The following is a 19,722-nucleotide window of genomic DNA, read 5'->3' as shown; positions in this document are numbered from 1 at the left end:
TAGCTTAGTTCTCTTTAGATGTAAAATGCGACACTTTGAGTTCAATGTACCTTTGGATGCGTAACGCTATACAACAAAAGTGTTGCAGGGAAGGTGATGCGTTGGTTCCTTACACGCAAGAAGGGTGATGCGTCGGATCCCTACTGCTGCATAGGGGATGTGTTTGTTCTTCTCCCCATGGGGAGGTGATGCGTCGCTTTCTTACTGCGTTTCCGTGGCGATGCGACCAGCAGCACCGTGATGCGATGAAGATCCGGTGCAATGAAACAAACTGGCGACTTATTCTTTATGAGACAACGATGCATGCACACCCGACGGTCGTGCAGCAACTCAACAATTCTTCTGATCTGTGACAGGCCCTGCGACACACTTGTATGGTGATGTGACGGCGTCTCCGGCAACGACGACACTCTTCTCCGGTGATGTGATAACAACGGCTGCAGCGGCGGCACGCTTCTTTGTCTTGAGTCGTGCTTCCAGCTCCCAGCGACATGCAGTCTCTCAGAAGGCCTAGTTCAACAGTAGATTTACAAAAGGGGGTGGTGATGAACAGAGTGTCTGAATTGAGCAGACCACTCTTACCCAGTCCAAAGATCAGGGCTTGATCCATCACCGTTATTTATCTCACTGCCCCATCCCAGCTCAGAACCTGGCTATATGCAAATCAGTCTGTCCCTGGCCCAGTGCATCATGGGAACAGGGCAGACTAAACTACCAAGCCAATTCTTTACCAGAAAGGAGACAAGCTACCGGGGACCGGTTTCTGGCATTTCAGCCTCTTCGGCCCGGCTTGCTTGAATCCTGATGGAGCAGTGAGAAAGGGACTCATGTCTGAGTATACCCTGCCACACCTATAGTGGCCAAAATCGAGTTACAAAAGGGGGTGCTGATGAACAGAGTGTCTGAATTGAGCAGACCACTCTTACCCAGTCCAAAGATCAGGGCTTGATCCATCACCGTTATTTATCTCACTGCCCCATCCCAGCTCAGAACCTGGCTATATGCAAATCAGTCTGTCCCTGGCCCAGTGCATCATGGGAACAGGGCAGACTAAACTACCAAGCCAATTCTTTACCAGAAAGGAGACAAGCTACCGGGGACCGGTTTCTGGCATTTCAGCCTCTTCGGCCCGGCTTGCTTGAATCCTGATGGAGCAGTGAGAAAGGGACTCATGTCTGAGTATACCCTGCCACACCTAGAGTGGCCAAAATCGATTTACAAAAGGGGGTGGTGATGAACAGAGTGTCTGAATTGAGCAGACCACTCTTACCCAGTCCAAAGATCAGGGCTTGATCCATCACCGTTATTTATCTCACTGCCCCATCCCAGCTCAGAACCTGGCTATATGCAAATCAGTCTGTCCCTGGCCCAGTGCATCATGGGAACAGGGCAGACTAAACTACCAAGCCAATTCTTTACCAGAAAGCGTGGAAGGGTATTCTCAGATGTGAGACCCTTGCTCATTGCACCATCAGGATTCAAGCAAACCGGGCCGAAGACGGCTGTAATGCCAGAAACCGGTCCCCGGGAGCTTGTTTCCTTCCCAGTGTAAGAATTGGCTTCTGTAGTTTGGTTTGTCCTGTTCCCATCATGCACTGGGACAGGAACAGACTAATTTGCATACAGTCAGGTTCTGAAGCTGGGATGGTGCAGTGAGCTAAAAAACGGTGTTGGATCTAGCCCTGATCTTTTGACTGGGTGAGAGCTTTCTGTTTAATTCAGAGACTCTGTCCCTCACCACCCCTTTTTGTAAATAGTTCAACAGTAGGCACTGAAGTTCCCAGCAAGGGAAGGCAGGGGAGCTGGTTGGTGAAGTCTGCTGTCCCTGAGACTTCAGCAGGAGTCAAGCTCTATCTCAAGCCCAACTTCAAAGTTGATTTGAAAGTAGCACAAACTCCTTTCTACTTTCTTTGGCAGTCAGGCAACCACTGCAGGCCAATCGCCCAAACAATACTCAGCTTAGGGATAGTCTCCTCCTCAGTTTCTCTGGTTCCTCTCCTCAGCAAAGGTTCTTCTTGTTTCCCAAAAATGATTTAAAATTCTAGGGTCTGGGTCCCCATATTTATACTAGGAAATCCTTTGTCCTCTGAAGGCAGAGGGTCCAGTACCCAGTCCAAACCAGTTCTGTGCAGTTCTGGAGCACTTTGTTGACTAGACTCCTTCTTTCCTTTGACAGTTTAGGCCAGGGACATCAGACGCACCACAGGAGGTGGAGCCAGCATTGTGGAAGGCAGGCCCAGCCCTATTCAGGTCCCAGGTGCAACTCCTCCCACCCATCTACATGCAGATAGCTCTATTCAGCCCTGTGCTGACTCACCCTGTCTCCTGGAATCCCCCAACTCTTGTCACTCAAACTCCAGACAAGAAATACACAACCTAGCAGAGAGAGGCGTGGATAGTTAGGCAAGAAAATACCTACTTTCTAAATGTGGTATTTTCAAACACAGAATGTTAAAAATAACTTCACTAAAAGAGGTATTTTATCATTTTGCGTTCAGGCATACTAAACTCGAATTTCTACCTAGTTCCCTTAGTAAGTTAGGATTATAAGAGGTTATAATCAAACTGCCCATTCTGGCCTACGGGGAACAGGTAGCCGTGCAATAATTAAAAACGAAAATGGCTGTAATTTACTATCAGTACATGGCACACACATCAGGGCATGTCCTACCTTTTACCTACAATGCACCCTGCCTTTGGGCCTACCAGTGAAGTAGTGTGGCTCACTGGTTAGAGGCGGCAGACCCGAGAGCAGAGGACGGCCCGGGACCAGGGTTCGATTCCCGACGCGGCAGGTTTCTGGACCAGGGTCAGCGGACTCGATAATTCTCTCGCCTCGGTGCCCACTCTGATCAGCGATCACACTCGGCAACTCTGGGCATTAGCTTGCCTCATCTTCACTAACGGCTCCACCAGACCGCCGGGGATGCCTGGTCTCACCCTGGAGATACCCACTAAGGGACCATCTCTCAGGTAAGCCAGGAAGGGTTTCGCAGCGGTCGAAGCGCGGAGATACTCCTCCGGGAGTCGATCCTAGCGCTATATAAACTTGCAATTAATGAATTAATAATTAATGAATTAATTAATTAATAGGGTTGTGACTAATATGCAAAAAAAGGAACGTAGGGACTGGCAAGTGGGTGCACTTGCCCAGTCAACATGGCAGTACCATACTGCACACAGGCTCTGCAATGGCAGACCTGAGACACACTTTTACAGGCTTCTTCTGTGGGTGGCACAACCAGTGCTGCAAGCCCACCAGCAGCATTTGATTTTCAAGCCCTGGGCACACGCAGTGCACTGTACGAGGGTCTGACCAGTAAACCAAACCAGCCAATCATGGAGTCTCTAATCAATACATCAATTTACAATTGGGAGAGCATCTGCACTTTATCACTGATCAGCAGTGGTAAAGTTCCTCAGTCATAAAACAGCCAACAACAGGTCAGAAAAAATACAGGAGGAAGGCAAAAAGTTCAGGGATGACCCTGCAAAAAGGGCCAAGTTCAACAATAGGAGGCAGGGCTAGGGCCATTACCAGATGCGCAGCATCTTTAGGAAGCAGAGCTGGAGTCATTAGTATTACTAAGTGCAATGCTTGTATAGGACTTAGAGCAGGATTTGGTATTAGGTGTATGGCTTGGTACTGATGTTTGCGGCAATATCAGGGTGTTAATTATTCCTCTGAACCTACATTTCTTCTGAGGAATTTGATTTGAGGGATTGTGTATGCTGTGCTGTTACTGCCGCTCTCGGTGCACTCACTGTGATTCTACTTTTACAATCTTAGGTGCAAGCAGACTGGTGGTGTGAGAGGTTTGAGGGGAGCAGGCCTCACTACCAAATCAGAGCCCATGTGGAGGCACTCTGACATAAAAGATGCAGTGTCAGCCCTTGTTTAAAGCAGTAGAGGCTGGTGTCAGAGGAGGGTGGCGGGGCAGGAGTGAGGTTTGAAATTGTGGAAAGGAGACAACAACGAAAAAAAGATCAAATTGGGGGAATAAGAGAACTTACCTTTAGCCTGCCGCATCGCCGGTCTTCTGCTCTTCTCGTGGCTCCACTGCAGCACAGGCTCCCAGACTCCCTTGCGGCAAATTCTGATGCTGCTCTCATGCATGAGAGCAGCTTCAGGATTGGCATGAGCGCCAATGATTTGCGCTCCCAAGGAGACTGGGAGCCTGTGCTTTACTCTCTCCAACCTAGCAACGCAGCTGGGTTGGAGACAGCTTCACTGTGTATGCCGGTTTGGCCGGCCTGAGACGGCTGGCCAAACCGTCATGCACCCTGATAGAAGTGCGCATCACTGCCCATTGGTGCCCATCATCCCCTTAGCCCCGCCACCAAGATTCACTGGGAAACAAAATAAACTAATGATAAACCCAGGTTTGTTATCATTTTCTTTTTCTTTTTTTTACACTGATGGCAGGAGGGGCGATACTCCTCCACCATAGATGAGGAGCTGCCATTGGTTTAAAGTAGTACCTTTCTCCCTAGCATAAGGGCGCCCACTTTCTTGGCCCAAACTGGTGGAGTAAGCATAAGAGACATAATTTTGTGAACATCAACAGAAACAGAAGAACAAACATCAGGAAGGCTGTGTATGCATGACAACCAAGAAAACAGCAACATTACAGGTCCAAAGCAAAGCTGAGACAAGGTTGCTTGCAGGAAACAATTAGACACTTGAAAGCACAGAGAGCATGCAGGAGCCACCTAATGCAGTAGCAAGTCTGAGAAAAAAGATAACACAAACACATACTGTAAAATAAAGAAGGACATAGATAATGATTGTTTAACAGAGTGTAGTAGTGCATCAAAGACTAAGTGAAAGTAGGCAGAGAAAAAAAGCCTTTAGAGTAGAAGAAAGACTATAAAAAAGTGAAACAGGATTTTAAAGAAGTAAGAAAGGGACTAAAATAAAATAAACCCTTTTTAAGAAACAAAGAAAACAAGATTCTGTGGTGCCAAGGACCGGATTAGAAAGAAGAAGATTAAGGGCTGATATCTGGGTGTATGTTAATATGCTATGAAAGTGCACACACGCGTGCTAACACTACGCTTCTTCTCGTGCAGGTGAAGGGAAGTCTGGGAATGAACATTGTGAGCTCCTTGGCTGCCCTAGTTAGTGGCATCATGTATGCAATCGATCTGGTTATCGCCTCCTTAGTCTTTTATGGAGGAACACAGAATCAGGAGCTTGATGATGACGTCTCCAGGAACTTGGCTGTCACTTTGGTGGTAAGTGATTCACTTAAATACCAATCATGTGCTACTCGCTATGGATATTCATACACTACTGGTGGTGCTTCTCTTAGTGTCTATAAGACTCTACAGTGCATTGCAAGATCTGCTTGGGTGTTCCCCGTCCTGGAAGTGCACAAGCCACAGCTAGTGCTTGTTTGAGAGCCTGTGAGGGTTTAAAGTGCATTCCATGATCTGCTTAAGCGCTCCTCATTAAGTCTATGAGTTAGATTTTTACGTTGATTCCAAGATCTGCTCGAGTTTTTCTCATCCCGGAAATGCACATCCCACTGCTGGTGCTCCTTTAAGAGTCTATAAGAGTCTACAGTGGGGAACATCCTTTACAACTCAACTTTTACCACGCAGTGCCTTTACGACACCACTTTTACAATGCAAACCATTACAACGCATTGTGCTGGGGGGCGCTCTAGGATAGGGAATAGGTTTAATGTACTATCCAACACCTTCCCTACTATCCCCGGGGACTGGAGTTGGAATAGTAAATTAAATTATTCACTATCCAGCGCCCCAAAGCACTATGCGTTGTAAAGGCATGCGTTGTAAAAACTGCGTTGTAAAGGCATGCGTGGTAAAAGCATGCGTTGTAACGTCATAAATCCGTCTACAGTGCATTTCTAAATCAGCTAGAATGTTTCTCATCCTCAGAGTGCACACACAACTGCTGGTGCCTCTTTGAGACTCTGTGAGACTCAATAGCACACACCAAGAGCCCTTTGAGTGGGCAACATATCCCAAGTGTGCCATACTGAAGCTCCGCGGTGTCTCCAATGATTCCACTTGTTGCAAGAGATTAGAATTGGTTGCTGATACCCACTTTAAATCACTCCACATTGTAACAGCAAGCTGAGCTTGGGGCTCTTTGAGAAGGTTGCTTGTCATTCATTTAAAACAATTGATAAAGAAAGGTATGTGAAAGCCCTGGAAGTAGGGCTGAGGTTGCATGGTTTGTTAAAGTGCTGTAGAGCAAAAGGCTAAGGCCAATAAAAAAAGAGAAATCTCATTAAAAAAAAGACTAGTGTGTCAAAAACTACCCAATCCAATTAGAAAATGCACAGCAAGGATATCCTTATGGGTGGAGATGGAGCTCGCTGTTTTATCCATCTTAATCTTTTTTTTCAAGTCAAGTATACTTTATTGGTCAATTAATTAAAATCATTACAATATACAATCATTTAAAAAGCTATTAAGAAGGAGAAAAGAAAAAATGTCACTGAGTTTGCTAAGAACCAAAAGAGTAAAAGTCTTAAAATGATTGTTCGAGCTGGAACTAAAGTGCTGATGTGTAAGGCTTACTCCTGCGTCTGGTGGCAAAGTTTGCATAACTTTTTAGATGAGCACTATACTCGTTAATGTTAATGTTTCTTGGTTCGGTGCCAGGTACCTGGATTGACTTTATTAGTCCTCTAGTCTTGATCTTTTTTATTTCCTTGTGAGCCTGGAAGTTGTGATAAATGTTTTCCGAGAGAGGTCTCTAAATATATTGCAGAAACAGGAATAATAGTTTAACTTTGTAAAATAATTAAATATTGTCACTCTTGCATGGTGGCCGTCTGATTAGTTCTTGATCTTTTGTGTAAGTGCAATCTGGATTGCATCAATGAATTTTCATAGTCTGACCACAGTTTGAGTTCTATTAGCAGAGGAGCACAGGGCTCAGACTTCTCTGCATCGTCCAATGCCATGAGACCTGCAACTTGGGAGTACCAGACATTGCCGCTTTCTGGCTAGCTTTGGGCCGCAACATAATAAATGGAGCCAGGATTCACGATGGTAACTGCAAAGACGACAGGCAACTGAATTGTTTTGCCGTCCGCAGGATAGATTGAAGTCCACAATGGGTAATGCTAGAAGTCTCATAAAGGAGATTCTTTTCTGAGCCAAAGCTGTCAAAACTTGCTCAAAATAAGGCTGAGGTTTTCCCAGGATGTTAGAAGCGTCCAGTGTTAAAAAGTTGGTTTGGTGGTGTAGACTTTCCAGGTCCCTTACATAGGAAATTCTCTTGACCTGTGTATTCACTGTCTTTTTCTAGGCTATTGCCGGGATGTCCAGGTTGTGCAAGTTTTGGGCTTCTATTTCAAGTAAACTTGTTGCAGCTAACAACTGTTCCTGCCATGGAGAGCCTTCTACTTCAAAGATTACTTTAATTTGAGCTTTTAGTGATAATTCTGAAGCATGCAGCGTTCTGCTATAGTATTTTATTATATCCCCTGAACATATCCCCCGATATCCGGGCAAATGAGACACAGCTCCAGCCTTACTCTAGCTCTCCTGGCCTGTCGTGGGGGTGCCAGGAACTTCTTATAGGCTGTAATTTGAAGGTTCATGAAGAGCTTGTTAAGGCACCGGGAAAAACTAGATGATCATTATTGAGAGAGGTAACAAGTTTTGCTCTTAGAACTTTCAGATTGGTTCAGTATGGGTTCAGCTGTTGGACTGTGAAGACGCTGGTTTAGATGTCTCATACTGTAAACAATGCCGCCCCCTTGCTTCTGAGATGTTTCAGGTGGGCTGTGGGTTTTGCCCCTTCCGATAGCCTGATGCCCAGATAGTTGTACCAGGTGCATGTTTTGATTTGCAGATCTCCTACGCGCCATTGGGCTGTTTTCTTTCAATGGTACTTCCCAAAAATGAGTATCTTGGTCTTCTCCTGGTTCACTAGGAGATTGTTCTTTTGACTATACCTGTGTAAGGTATTAAGGGCTTTCTGTGGGCCTGACCAGTAGGCCTGACCGAGTGTGAACCATTATTGCAATGTCATTGGCATACTGAAGAATTTAGATCTGCACGTTCCCCAGCCTTGGTGTTAGTAAGCTTGCCCCTTCCAGTGCTTTACCCAGATCTGATGTATATAGGTTAAAAAGTAGGGGTGCTAGGACACACCCTTGTTTTAGCCCGGTATTAGTTGACACCTTGGCTGTTATAGTCATTTGACTAGTCTTAATGCGAACCCAAGTCCCCTGATGTAGCACAATTATTGCCTTTAGCAGCTGTTGGGGGATTCCCCAAGAGTCTAGTTTTTCCCACAGCTTCCCAGTCAAACTGGTCATTTGCTTCACTATAGTCCACGAAACAGTAAAAGAGGGGAGGTTGTGATGACTGAGTTGCTGGGGTGTGACAGGTGTCCCAGTACTAATATGTTATCTGTGGTGGCACTGTCAGGCCTAAAACCGGGTTGAAAAAAAGGAAGAATGTTGTCTTTTGCCCAGGCTTCTAATTCCTTCAGCAGTATTCTGGCATACACTTTTGCTTCTATATCTAATAAAGCAATAAGTTGATATGTGTAACTGTAGAGGGTTGTTGTTAATGAATGTAGGACGTGTTCTGGTGGTTAGAATACTGCTTTGCGTGTTTAACCCACTCAGCGGCTGCCATTCCGTTCCCATTTGTCTGACCATTGTTACTGTGTTGGTTGATGTATTTCCAGAGTTGGATGTGGCCCCTTTATTTGAGGAGGATGAAGATTTTCCACCATTCCGCCTCGATTCTCTTCGTACGTATCTCCCAAACTTTCTTCCTGTGTTCCGCACGAAGAGCTTTTATTGTCTGTGTTTGGGAGTTTTTAGATCCTTTTCTTTTTGCCTTTAAGGCCTTTAAGAGACTTTGTTTGGTTGATTGGAAGTCGATGACTGTAGGCCTGCACTTGGGTATTTCCAGATTGCCCCCCTAGGGCGAGTTTTAAATCCATTAAAAGTGCTTTCCAGTGCTCCGGGGAGGGGGGTGGGGGGGATTTGCGGTACACATGACTATGAGGTTCAACTCTTTGTGTTATCCACTCCAACGTTTTGAGCCGAGATTTGTAGTCCATTTGATTCTGCTCAGAACTTCATGGTGTTCTTCTCCTGTTAAGACCCCCAGTGCTTGTAGTTGTAATGTGTTTTTCCCATTTAACTAAAGAGTTACCCTCAGCGGTCTGTGATCACTCTCATCCCTTTTCTCCACTTCAAAGTTGTTAAGGTGTGCTACCAAGTGTTCGGGAAAAAAGATGTAATCATTTGTGGACTTATCCCTGAAGGTGGGGAGAGGGATCCAGAGGGGATCTGCATCTGTTTTGATGGCGTGTGCGGAGTTATGATTGTGAAACACCCGTTGCAGGGGTTCAGCTTTGGTATAAGTTAGTGAGTTCCCTAGCTCTCGGGTATTAATGTCACCAACTATCACCAGTAGGTGTGAAGCGTATTTATTAAAAAGATGCTCCATTTTTGTTGACAGTGTTTTAGTACCTGTTTTCTTTGCTAAGAGGCGGGGTTGACATAACACTTATTTAACAGAAGACAAATTAAGTAATTGTTCCTTTTTAGCCAACTAATAAGTGCCACATGCAGATCCGGAGTGTTCCTTGCAATTAAAGTTGTCTCTATTCTGCGGGCTTTATTATTGAAGATTGAGAGACCGCCAGATGATCTCCCGAAAATATTGCATTTTTTGGCTGCGGATGCAGTTCATAGAAACCTGGGAGGATTAGGGGGTCTGTATCAAAAGTCTCTTTAATGCAGAGAATGTCCTTTTCTTGAAAGTAATTGATAACTGCATCGAACCCAAGAAGTCGTTTTAGGCCAGCGACGTTGCAGGATATAGAACAGCAATGCCCCTGCACTATACAATAGTGTAACACTTTATAGTAATGACATTAATGGCGAAAGATGATCAGTGAATACACATCCACATTTTCAAAGTGACTGTAGAGGATCAGTTACTCCAGGTTCAGATACAAGAGTTCCGTAAAAGAAAGAAAATGTTCAGTTCTTGGTGTAAAATAATAGGTTTATTGTTCCTTTGTTAATGCCAACACGTGTTTCATCGCAGGGAACCTACTGCGAATCTTCAGGGCTGGACGGAAAACATAAAAGAGGTGCATTTGCAAACGGTTCTTATTATAAAAGCAGATGGTTGGTGACTTGCCAAAGTGAGAAAGTGGTCAAGCATGTAGTGACTGTGTGCATTTGTGACATGTTTGATATAACAGTGAATTCGTGATGGTATACACGGTGCGAGTGGTTGAGTGATTCTACAGTGACATCTTTTATTGTTTTTAGTGCCATTGTTTGTCTGAACACTGGATTAAGGAACATTGCATTGGTGATGGTAGGTCTAAACATTTGCCGTAGAGAAAGTGTGGTGGTGTGGTGAATAGAGTGCGATTGTGGCTGAAAGGGCGATAATCCCAGGTGACATAGGTAAATATGTGGGTTAAACCAAAAATACGTTTAAAACAAAACACACGTTTATCAGTATATAGTCCTAGTTGAACGCTTCACAAGTACTGCTTCACTAACAACATAGTTACTTCACTATGCATAGCCTGTGGGTAAGTTCCAGGAATTCGCCTGGCTGGGTGGTTTAATCGAGATAGTTAAGAGAGAAGCTTTGACGAGTAGGCGTTATGTGTTTCTTGCAGGTGTGCGTAGTTGGCTGAGAAAGACCTACATGTAACGTGTTGGAGGTAGCACTGACTAACGTTGGTGATAGAATGCAACCTCTTAATGGTTGCAAAAATACGACAAAGGAGGAACTGGTTAAGTAAGGTGATGGAAAATAGATATTAGTGTTGATGTAGTTTAAAGGAACGGAGTTGCTTCTATCAGGCTCCCAAGTCTGGCTTTCGGGTACGAGTTTCGAACAGAGTGTCTCGCTTACCTTCAAAAGAAAGTATGCCAATTTAAATCAGAGCGGTGCGCAACGTCCGTGTCAGGACGAAATTTTAAATAGTAGAACCATGTAGAGAAGAAGAATGTAGCACGCTGCCCGCGTGTTCGCGGAATCTGGGTGGAAACAAACTATATTTAAGTTCCCGATAATTCCCTCATGGTGAAAACGTACAATCAACAGAGGAACTTGTGAAATGTAAAACACACTCATACCTTGTTCGGTTTTATGTGTGTCTATAGCCGGGAGGAGTAGACGATAATACGCAAGGTCTCTTGAATCAGGACATGCGTTCAATGCAGGCGAGTACACCTAAAAAAGAATAATTAGGTGAAGGTGGGTGCGCAAAGAGAAATACTCTTATGTCACGTTAGGATGAGCGCTGGATCTATAATCCACTTTAAAAGGGGGAGAGAGCTGGCTTACCTTCTTGGTCTTGGACTCCCTCTTGTGTTTCCCGGTGCCGTTTTCCGAGGACGGTCACGTGACGGGAAGTGTGGGCCGGTTATATACCGGAAATGTGTCTACTACTCCCTGAAAAGACTAGAGCGTGTCTGTTTTTTTCAGGGGGATCAATTAGAGTCCCTGAACAGAAGAGTTACTTCAAAATAGAAAGTGATAAGTGTTTGGAGGGGTGGCATGTCGTTCGGGCAGCGTAATTTTTCGAAAAGCTCGTAAGCATATAAATGCGAGTAGAGCTGTGGGAGCCTATGTTCAAAGAGGTCTTGTTTAAAATATCCATGAGTTATAAATAAAAAGTCATGATATGAGAGTATTATTCAAAAGTCGGTGGGTTATGAACAAACTTTAAATAATAGAGTAATGTACCGAATTTTCTATTTGAATTCTTTTGTATGGGGCTGAAGTGTCACATAGGGACAGTTACTAGTAGGACACAGTGTGCATAGTGGTGTACAATTGCATTAGTGTTGGCATAAAGATTATGCTATTCATGTAAATAGAGAAACAGAGAACTGATCATAGTGTGTATGCGAGTAGATGATACTAGATGGGTTTCATTATTCATACACATTACAAAGGGAGAAAAGCATTGGTCAAGAATTTTATCACGGTCTGTTAGCCTAGGAAGTACTGGAGCTCGGGATCATAGTTAAGCCCGAATTCAATACTCCGAAGACGCATAATCCAGGTGGCTTCTTTCCGTCTTAGAGTCAATTCACGGTTACCCCCTCTAATATGGACAGGCACCGTTTCGATTCCGTAGAAAGACACACTAAAGTCCTCCGTGTTTGCCTGACACTTGGCTACATGGAGGGCTACAGGATATCTCGGATCTTGTTTTTGGATGGCTCTCATGTGTTCCGATATTCTGTCTTTAAGCATCCTGATTGTGCTTCCTACGTATTTTTTACCACATCGACATTCTATTATGTAGATCACATACTTTGTGGTACAGTTGATGTTGATTCTGATGTCGTAGTTTTCTTGTTTGGGTCCTTGAAAGTGTTTGGTTTTGTGCTTCGCCCATTTGCACATAGTGCAGAAGCCACATTTGAAAAACCCATTGTTGCGTTGGGTTAGCCAATCAGGGGCCACATCTGCCTGTGGGACGGTGGGGCTCAGTCTATTTCTCAGCGTTCTCCCTTTACGAAAGGTAATTTGTGGAGTGATAGGGATCAGTTCTTTCAATATCGTATCTTCCTTAAGCAGATCCCAATGTTTGGTAATACTTCTTCTGACTGAGTGGTGTAAGCCATTGTACTCGGTGATCATTCTAATGGTAGAATCTTTAGGTTGTTTGGGGTTCGTCATTTTGAGAATATCTGGTCTTTTGATTTTGGCGAGTCTTTTGCTCGCTGACGTTAGTGTGGTTTTAGAATAACCACGTTTCAAAAATCTGGACTCCATATCTAGGACAGTTGATTCAAGGTCTGTGTCATCACTGCAGTTACGTCTTGCTCGCAGAAATTCTCCGTAGGGTATTGCCTTGATCTGGTGAGGGGGATGGAAGCTGTCTGCACGGAGTATAGCGTTGCAGGATGTTGGTTTCCTGTAGAGTTTACTTTCCAGCTTGTCATTCTTGACATAGAGTTCCAGGTCTAGGAATTCTATGTTGGTTTTGCTGGATTTCATGGTGAAACTGAGTTCCCAGTTGTTTTGGTTAAGGTGGTTGGCAAATTGTTGCAGTAGGTCATCTGTTCCTGTCCATAATAGAATACAGTCATCTATGTAGCGACCCCAAAACAGAATAGAGTCTGTATATCTGCTTCCATGGGTGCCCCAAATATGGTCAGATTCAAAAGCACCCATGAAGAGGTTGGCGAAAGAGGGGGAGAATTTAGAACCCATGGCTACTCCACGTTTTTGTTGGAACCATTGTTTATGGAAAATAAAGTAGTTGTTTTCCAGAATTAAGGTCATCATGGAGATAAGCATTTGAGTATGTGCCCATAAGGATGCCGGTCTGTTCGATAGTATGCGAGTAATTTCTTTTAGGCCTAGAGTTGGATTAATACTAGTGTAGAGTGCTACAACATCCATGGTCACTAAGGTAGTGTTGGGTTGCCACTCCAGGTCACTCAAAAGGCTCAATATATGTTTTGAGTCCTGTATGTAGGAGGGAAGATTTCTCACCAGTGGACCCAGAAACACGTCCACATACTCCGCCAGTCTTTCAGTGGGACCCCCTATTCCAGAGACGATAGGTCTGCCTGGTGGGAAAGGGAGATCTTTGTGGATTTTTGGGAGAGTATATAGCCAAGGGTACGTGGGTTTATTTACTTTAAGGTAGAGATATTCGTCATCGTTTAGTAAACCCTCCTCTTTCCATTTTCGTAGGTGGTCGTTAATGTTCGCAGTTAGTGGACCCATAGGGTTGAATGCCAGTGGTTCGTAGCAAGTGGGATCTGCTAGTTGGCTTAGTATTTCATTATTGTAGTCATCAGTGTTCATAACCACGATGTTTCCTCCTTTATCTGCCTCACGAATAACAATGGTGGGAATTTGTGTGAGTGTTTTGAGTGCAAAACGTTCTCCTTTAGTTAAGTTACCTTTAAATGTGAATGTTTCATTCAGTTTGTTAGTGTTAATTTTATTTAAGTCTTCCAGAACCTGTTTATGAAAGTTGTCAATGATGTTTCCACCCGGTAAGGTGGGTATCCAGGTGGATTTGCTCTTAAGACCACTCACAGTCCCAAGTTCTGTGTCTATATTGAGGTCCTGCAAAAGCTGTTCCATTTCTATGGGACTATCCTCTTGTTCCGTGATAGACAACAGTAGATGAGTGGCTTGTACATCTTTTATTGTCAGCTCATCATGCAATACACAGTCAGGAATATTCAACACATTTTTGTTAGTGCAAGTTTTACCGGCAAAATGTTTTTTAATTTTAAGATTGCGGACAAATTTGAAGAGATCTATCTTGGTTTGGCAAATGTCTCCTGTGGAGTAAGGATTAAAGTTTAGACCTTTAGAGAGGAGTTTATTCATGTCGGGAGTTAAAGAGAAGGACGAAAGGTTTATTACTTGTACATCGTTGTTACCACTTTCTATTTCCTCATTGTCCCTGATCTTAATTTTTTGCGGTAATCTTCGCTTACCTCCTCTACTGCCTCTGTGGGTTTTTGGTTTGGTACGACCCTTTGGGGTTGATTCCTGCTCCCTTTGCGGATACGTTTCATTTCCACTAAAAAAGGAAGATTATTAGCATCTGAAAGTCCACCCAGATCTTGGTCAGGTGCACTCGTTCCCGCACTGTTCAAAGAAGTGTTACTAGATGAAACAGAGCTGGGGGCAGATACATTGTCTCCGGATTTTCTAGAGTTGTCAGGCCGGATCATCGCATCGTATTTGCGATCATAGGTGAAGATTCTACCGTTGCGGTAGTCTGCGTCGTCTCTCTTAATTTGCCTCGCTTTTCTAGTTTTAATTTCTTCCTGGTGTTTAAGTAGGACATCGTCTAGAATAGTATAATTTTTACAAGTGGGTTCCGGTAGGTTAAGATCCTTGATCTCTTGTTCTAGTGTAGCAATTTCTCCTAGTAGTTGGTTGGATTTGCGATCTGCGCTTTCTATCAGGATATCCATTAGGCAGAAAGAGTTATTGGTTACAGAATCCTCCCATTTTTTCAGGAGATCTATGTCAAGATCATCATACGTAGGGAAGATGTTGGAGCGCAAACCTCTGGGAATTTGTTTGACCTGCATATATTGTTTTAAGGTCCTAGCATCCCACCATCGAGAGTTCTCTTGTTTTTTTAGTTTTTCTAGTCTTTTGAATTTGTCTTTAAGTCCCTCTGTTCTAGGGGGACCAGAGTTGGCCGTGGCCGTATGTGTTGGTACGCCTTTGGCAAGATTCTCAAAAAGGTCCGTAGCTACCTTGTCTCTATCCATGTTAGTGGTAGAGAACGTGTGGGTGTATAAATACAGGTGGATGTTTATAGAGTTATTACGGAAGGGAAAAGGAAAAAGTGGTCTTAAGCGGGGGGCAGCCTTCTCTGGAATACAGTATATGTAAACAACAAGGAGATTTTCAATTATAACCAGGGAAATTGGGCGCACACCAGTGTGTCCGCACGGTAGAGAGCACTATCAAGTGATGGGTATAGGCAAAAGGGCGAGCGGTAATCTCTCAAGACCGCCCAAAGTTGGACCCAGGGGATCCACACAAACAATAGAACAGCAATGCCCCTGCACTATACAATAGTGTAACACTTTATAGTAATGACATTAATGGCGAAAGATGATCAGTGAATACACATCCACATTTTCAAAGTGACTGTAGAGGATCAGTTACTCCAGGTTCAGATACAAGAGTTCCGTAAAAGAAAGAAAATGTTCAGTTCTTGGTGTAAAATAATAGGTTTATTGTTCCTTTGTTAATGCCAACACGTGTTTCATCGCAGGGAACCTACTGCGAATCTTCAGGGCTGGACGGAAAACATAAAAGAGGTGCATTTGCAAACGGTTCTTATTATAAAAGCAGATGGTTGGTGACTTGCCAAAGTGAGAAAGTGGTCAAGCATGTAGTGACTGTGTGCATTTGTGACATGTTTGATATAACAGTGAATTCGTGATGGTATACACGGTGCGAGTGGTTGAGTGATTCTACAGTGACATCTTTTATTGTTTTTAGTGCCATTGTTTGTCTGAACACTGGATTAAGGAACATTGCATTGGTGATGGTAGGTCTAAACATTTGCCGTAGAGAAAGTGTGGTGGTGTGGTGAATAGAGTGCGATTGTGGCTGAAAGGGCGATAATCCCAGGTGACATAGGTAAATATGTGGGTTAAACCAAAAATACGTTTAAAACAAAACACACGTTTATCAGTATATAGTCCTAGTTGAACGCTTCACAAGTACTGCTTCACTAACAACATAGTTACTTCACTATGCATAGCCTGTGGGTAAGTTCCAGGAATTCGCCTGGCTGGGTGGTTTAATCGAGATAGTTAAGAGAGAAAGCTTTGACGAGTAGGCGTTATGTGTTTCTTGCAGGTGTGCGTAGTTGGCTGAGAAAGACCTACATGTAACGTGTTGGAGGTAGCACTGACTAACGTTGGTGATAGAATGCAACCTCTTAATGGTTGCAAAAATACGACAAAGGAGGAACTGGTTAAGTAAGGTGATGGAAAATAGATATTAGTGTTGATGTAGTTTAAAGGAACGGAGTTGCTTCTATCAGGCTCCCAAGTCTGGCTTTCGGGTACGAGTTTCGAACAGAGTGTCTCGCTTACCTTCAAAAGAAAGTATGCCAATTTAAATCAGAGCGGTGCGCAACGTCCGTGTCAGGACGAAATTTTAAATAGTAGAACCATGTAGAGAAGAAGAATGTAGCACGCTGCCCGCGTGTTCGCGGAATCTGGGTGGAAACAAACTATATTTAAGTTCCCGATAATTCCCTCATGGTGAAAACGTACAATCAACAGAGGAACTTGTGAAATGTAAAACACACTCATACCTTGTTCGGTTTTATGTGTGTCTATAGCCGGGAGGAGTAGACGATAATACGCAAGGTCTCTTGAATCAGGACATGCGTTCAATGCAGGCGAGTACACCTAAAAAAGAATAATTAGGTGAAGGTGGGTGCGCAAAGAGAAATACTCTTATGTCACGTTAGGATGAGCGCTGGATCTATAATCCACTTTAAAAGGGGGAGAGAGCTGGCTTACCTTCTTGGTCTTGGACTCCCTCTTGTGTTTCCCGGTGCCGTTTTCCGAGGACGGTCACGTGACGGGAAGTGTGGGCCGGTTATATACCGGAAATGTGTCTACTACTCCCTGAAAAGACTAGAGCGTGTCTGTTTTTTTCAGGGGGATCAATTAGAGTCCCTGAACAGAAGAGTTACTTCAAAATAGAAAGTGATAAGTGTTTGGAGGGGTGGCATGTCGTTCGGGCAGCGTAATTTTTCGAAAAGCTCATAAGCATATAAATGCGAGTAGAGCTGTGGGAGCCTATGTTCAAAGAGGTCTTGTTTAAAATATCCATGAGTTATAAATAAAAAGTCATGATATGAGAGTATTATTCAAAAGTCGGTGGGTTATGAACAAACTTTAAATAATAGAGTAATGTACCGAATTTTCTATTTGAATTCTTTTGTATGGGGCTGAAGTGTCACATAGGGACAGTTACTAGTAGGACACAGTGTGCATAGTGGTGTACAATTGCATTAGTGTTGGCATAAAGATTATGCTATTCATGTAAATAGAGAAACAGAGAACTGATCATAGTGTGTATGCGAGTAGATGATACTAGATGGGTTTCATTATTCATACACATTACAAAGGGAGAAAAGCATTGGTCAAGAATTTTATCACGGTCTGTTAGCCTAGGAAGTACTGGAGCTCGGGATCATAGTTAAGCCCGAATTCAATACTCCGAAGACGCATAATCCAGGTGGCTTCTTTCCGTCTTAGAGTCAATTCACGGTTACCCCCTCTAATATGGACAGGCACCGTTTCGATTCCGTAGAAAGACACACTAAAGTCCTCCGTGTTTGCCTGACACTTGGCTACATGGAGGGCTACAGGATATCTCGGATCTTGTTTTTGGATGGCTCTCATGTGTTCCGATATTCTGTCTTTAAGCATCCTGATTGTGCTTCCTACGTATTTTTTACCACATCGACATTCTATTATGTAGATCACATACTTTGTGGTACAGTTGATGTTGATTCTGATGTCGTAGTTTTCTTGTTTGGGTCCTTGAAAGTGTTTGGTTTTGTGCTTCGCCCATTTGCACATAGTGCAGAAGCCACATTTGAAAAACCCATTGTTGCGTTGGGTTAGCCAATCAGGGGCCACATCTGCCTGTGGGACGGTGGGGCTCAGTCTATTTCTCAGCGTTCTCCCTTTACGAAAGGTAATTTGTGGAGTGATAGGGATCAGTTCTTTCAATATCGTATCTTCCTTAAGCAGATCCCAATGTTTGGTAATACTTCTTCTGACTGAGTGGTGTAAGCCATTGTACTCGGTGATCATTCTAATGGTAGAATCTTTAGGTTGTTTGGGGTTCGTCATTTTGAGAATATCTGGTCTTTTGATTTTGGCGAGTCTTTTGCTCGCTGACGTTAGTGTGGTTTTAGAATAACCACGTTTCAAAAATCTGGACTCCATATCTAGGACAGTTGATTCAAGGTCTGTGTCATCACTGCAGTTACGTCTTGCTCGCAGAAATTCTCCGTAGGGTATTGCCTTGATCTGGTGAGGGGGATGGAAGCTGTCTGCACGGAGTATAGCGTTGCAGGATGTTGGTTTCCTGTAGAGTTTACTTTCCAGCTTGTCATTCTTGACATAGAGTTCCAGGTCTAGGAATTCTATGTTGGTTTTGCTGGATTTCATGGTGAAACTGAGTTCCCAGTTGTTTTGGTTAAGGTGGTTGGCAAATTGTTGCAGTAGGTCATCTGTTCCTGTCCATAATAGAATACAGTCATCTATGTAGCGACCCCAAAACAGAATAGAGTCTGTATATCTGCTTCCATGGGTGCCCCAAATATGGTCAGATTCAAAAGCACCCATGAAGAGGTTGGCGAAAGAGGGGGAGAATTTAGAACCCATGGCTACTCCACGTTTTTGTTGGAACCATTGTTTATGGAAAATAAAGTAGTTGTTTTCCAGAATTAAGGTCATCATGGAGATAAGCATTTGAGTATGTGCCCATAAGGATGCCGGTCTGTTCGATAGTATGCGAGTAATTTCTTTTAGGCCTAGAGTTGGATTAATACTAGTGTAGAGTGCTACAACATCCATGGTCACTAAGGTAGTGTTGGGTTGCCACTCCAGGTCACTCAAAAGGCTCAATATATGTTTTGAGTCCTGTATGTAGGAGGGAAGATTTCTCACCAGTGGACCCAGAAACACGTCCACATACTCCGCCAGTCTTTCAGTGGGACCCCCTATTCCAGAGACGATAGGTCTGCCTGGTGGGAAAGGGAGATCTTTGTGGATTTTTGGGAGAGTATATAGCCAAGGGTACGTGGGTTTATTTACTTTAAGGTAGAGATATTCGTCATCGTTTAGTAAACCCTCCTCTTTCCATTTTCGTAGGTGGTCGTTAATGTTCGCAGTTAGTGGACCCATAGGGTTGAATGCCAGTGGTTCGTAGCAAGTGGGATCTGCTAGTTGGCTTAGTATTTCATTATTGTAGTCATCAGTGTTCATAACCACGATGTTTCCTCCTTTATCTGCCTCACGAATAACAATGGTGGGAATTTGTGTGAGTGTTTTGAGTGCAAAACGTTCTCCTTTAGTTAAGTTACCTTTAAATGTGAATGTTTCATTCAGTTTGTTAGTGTTAATTTTATTTAAGTCTTCCAGAACCTGTTTATGAAAGTTGTCAATGATGTTTCCACCCGGTAAG

General features: G+C 43.7%; 1 protein-coding gene across 1 annotated transcript in view; it reads left to right on the top strand.

The window, feature by feature from the left end:
* The window catches only part of LOC147663437 (membrane-spanning 4-domains subfamily A member 4A-like), a 159,830-nt gene that overhangs the window by 46,301 nt on the left and 93,807 nt on the right, over positions 1 to 19,722 (top strand). Inside the window, exon 5 of the mRNA XM_086950462.1 lies at positions 5,074 to 5,238. Within this exon, the coding sequence (XP_086806588.1) occupies positions 5,074 to 5,238 (165 nt within the window). The remainder of the gene's footprint in view (positions 1 to 5,073; positions 5,239 to 19,722) is intronic.

This window comes from Lissotriton vulgaris, unplaced genomic scaffold (assembly GCF_964263255.1).
Source record: "Lissotriton vulgaris unplaced genomic scaffold, aLisVul1.2 SCAFFOLD_336, whole genome shotgun sequence".
Lineage (NCBI taxonomy): Eukaryota > Metazoa > Chordata > Amphibia > Caudata > Salamandridae > Lissotriton > Lissotriton vulgaris.
The sequence above is the reverse complement of the archived record's forward strand: the minus strand, read 5'-3'. Positions and strand labels throughout refer to the sequence as shown.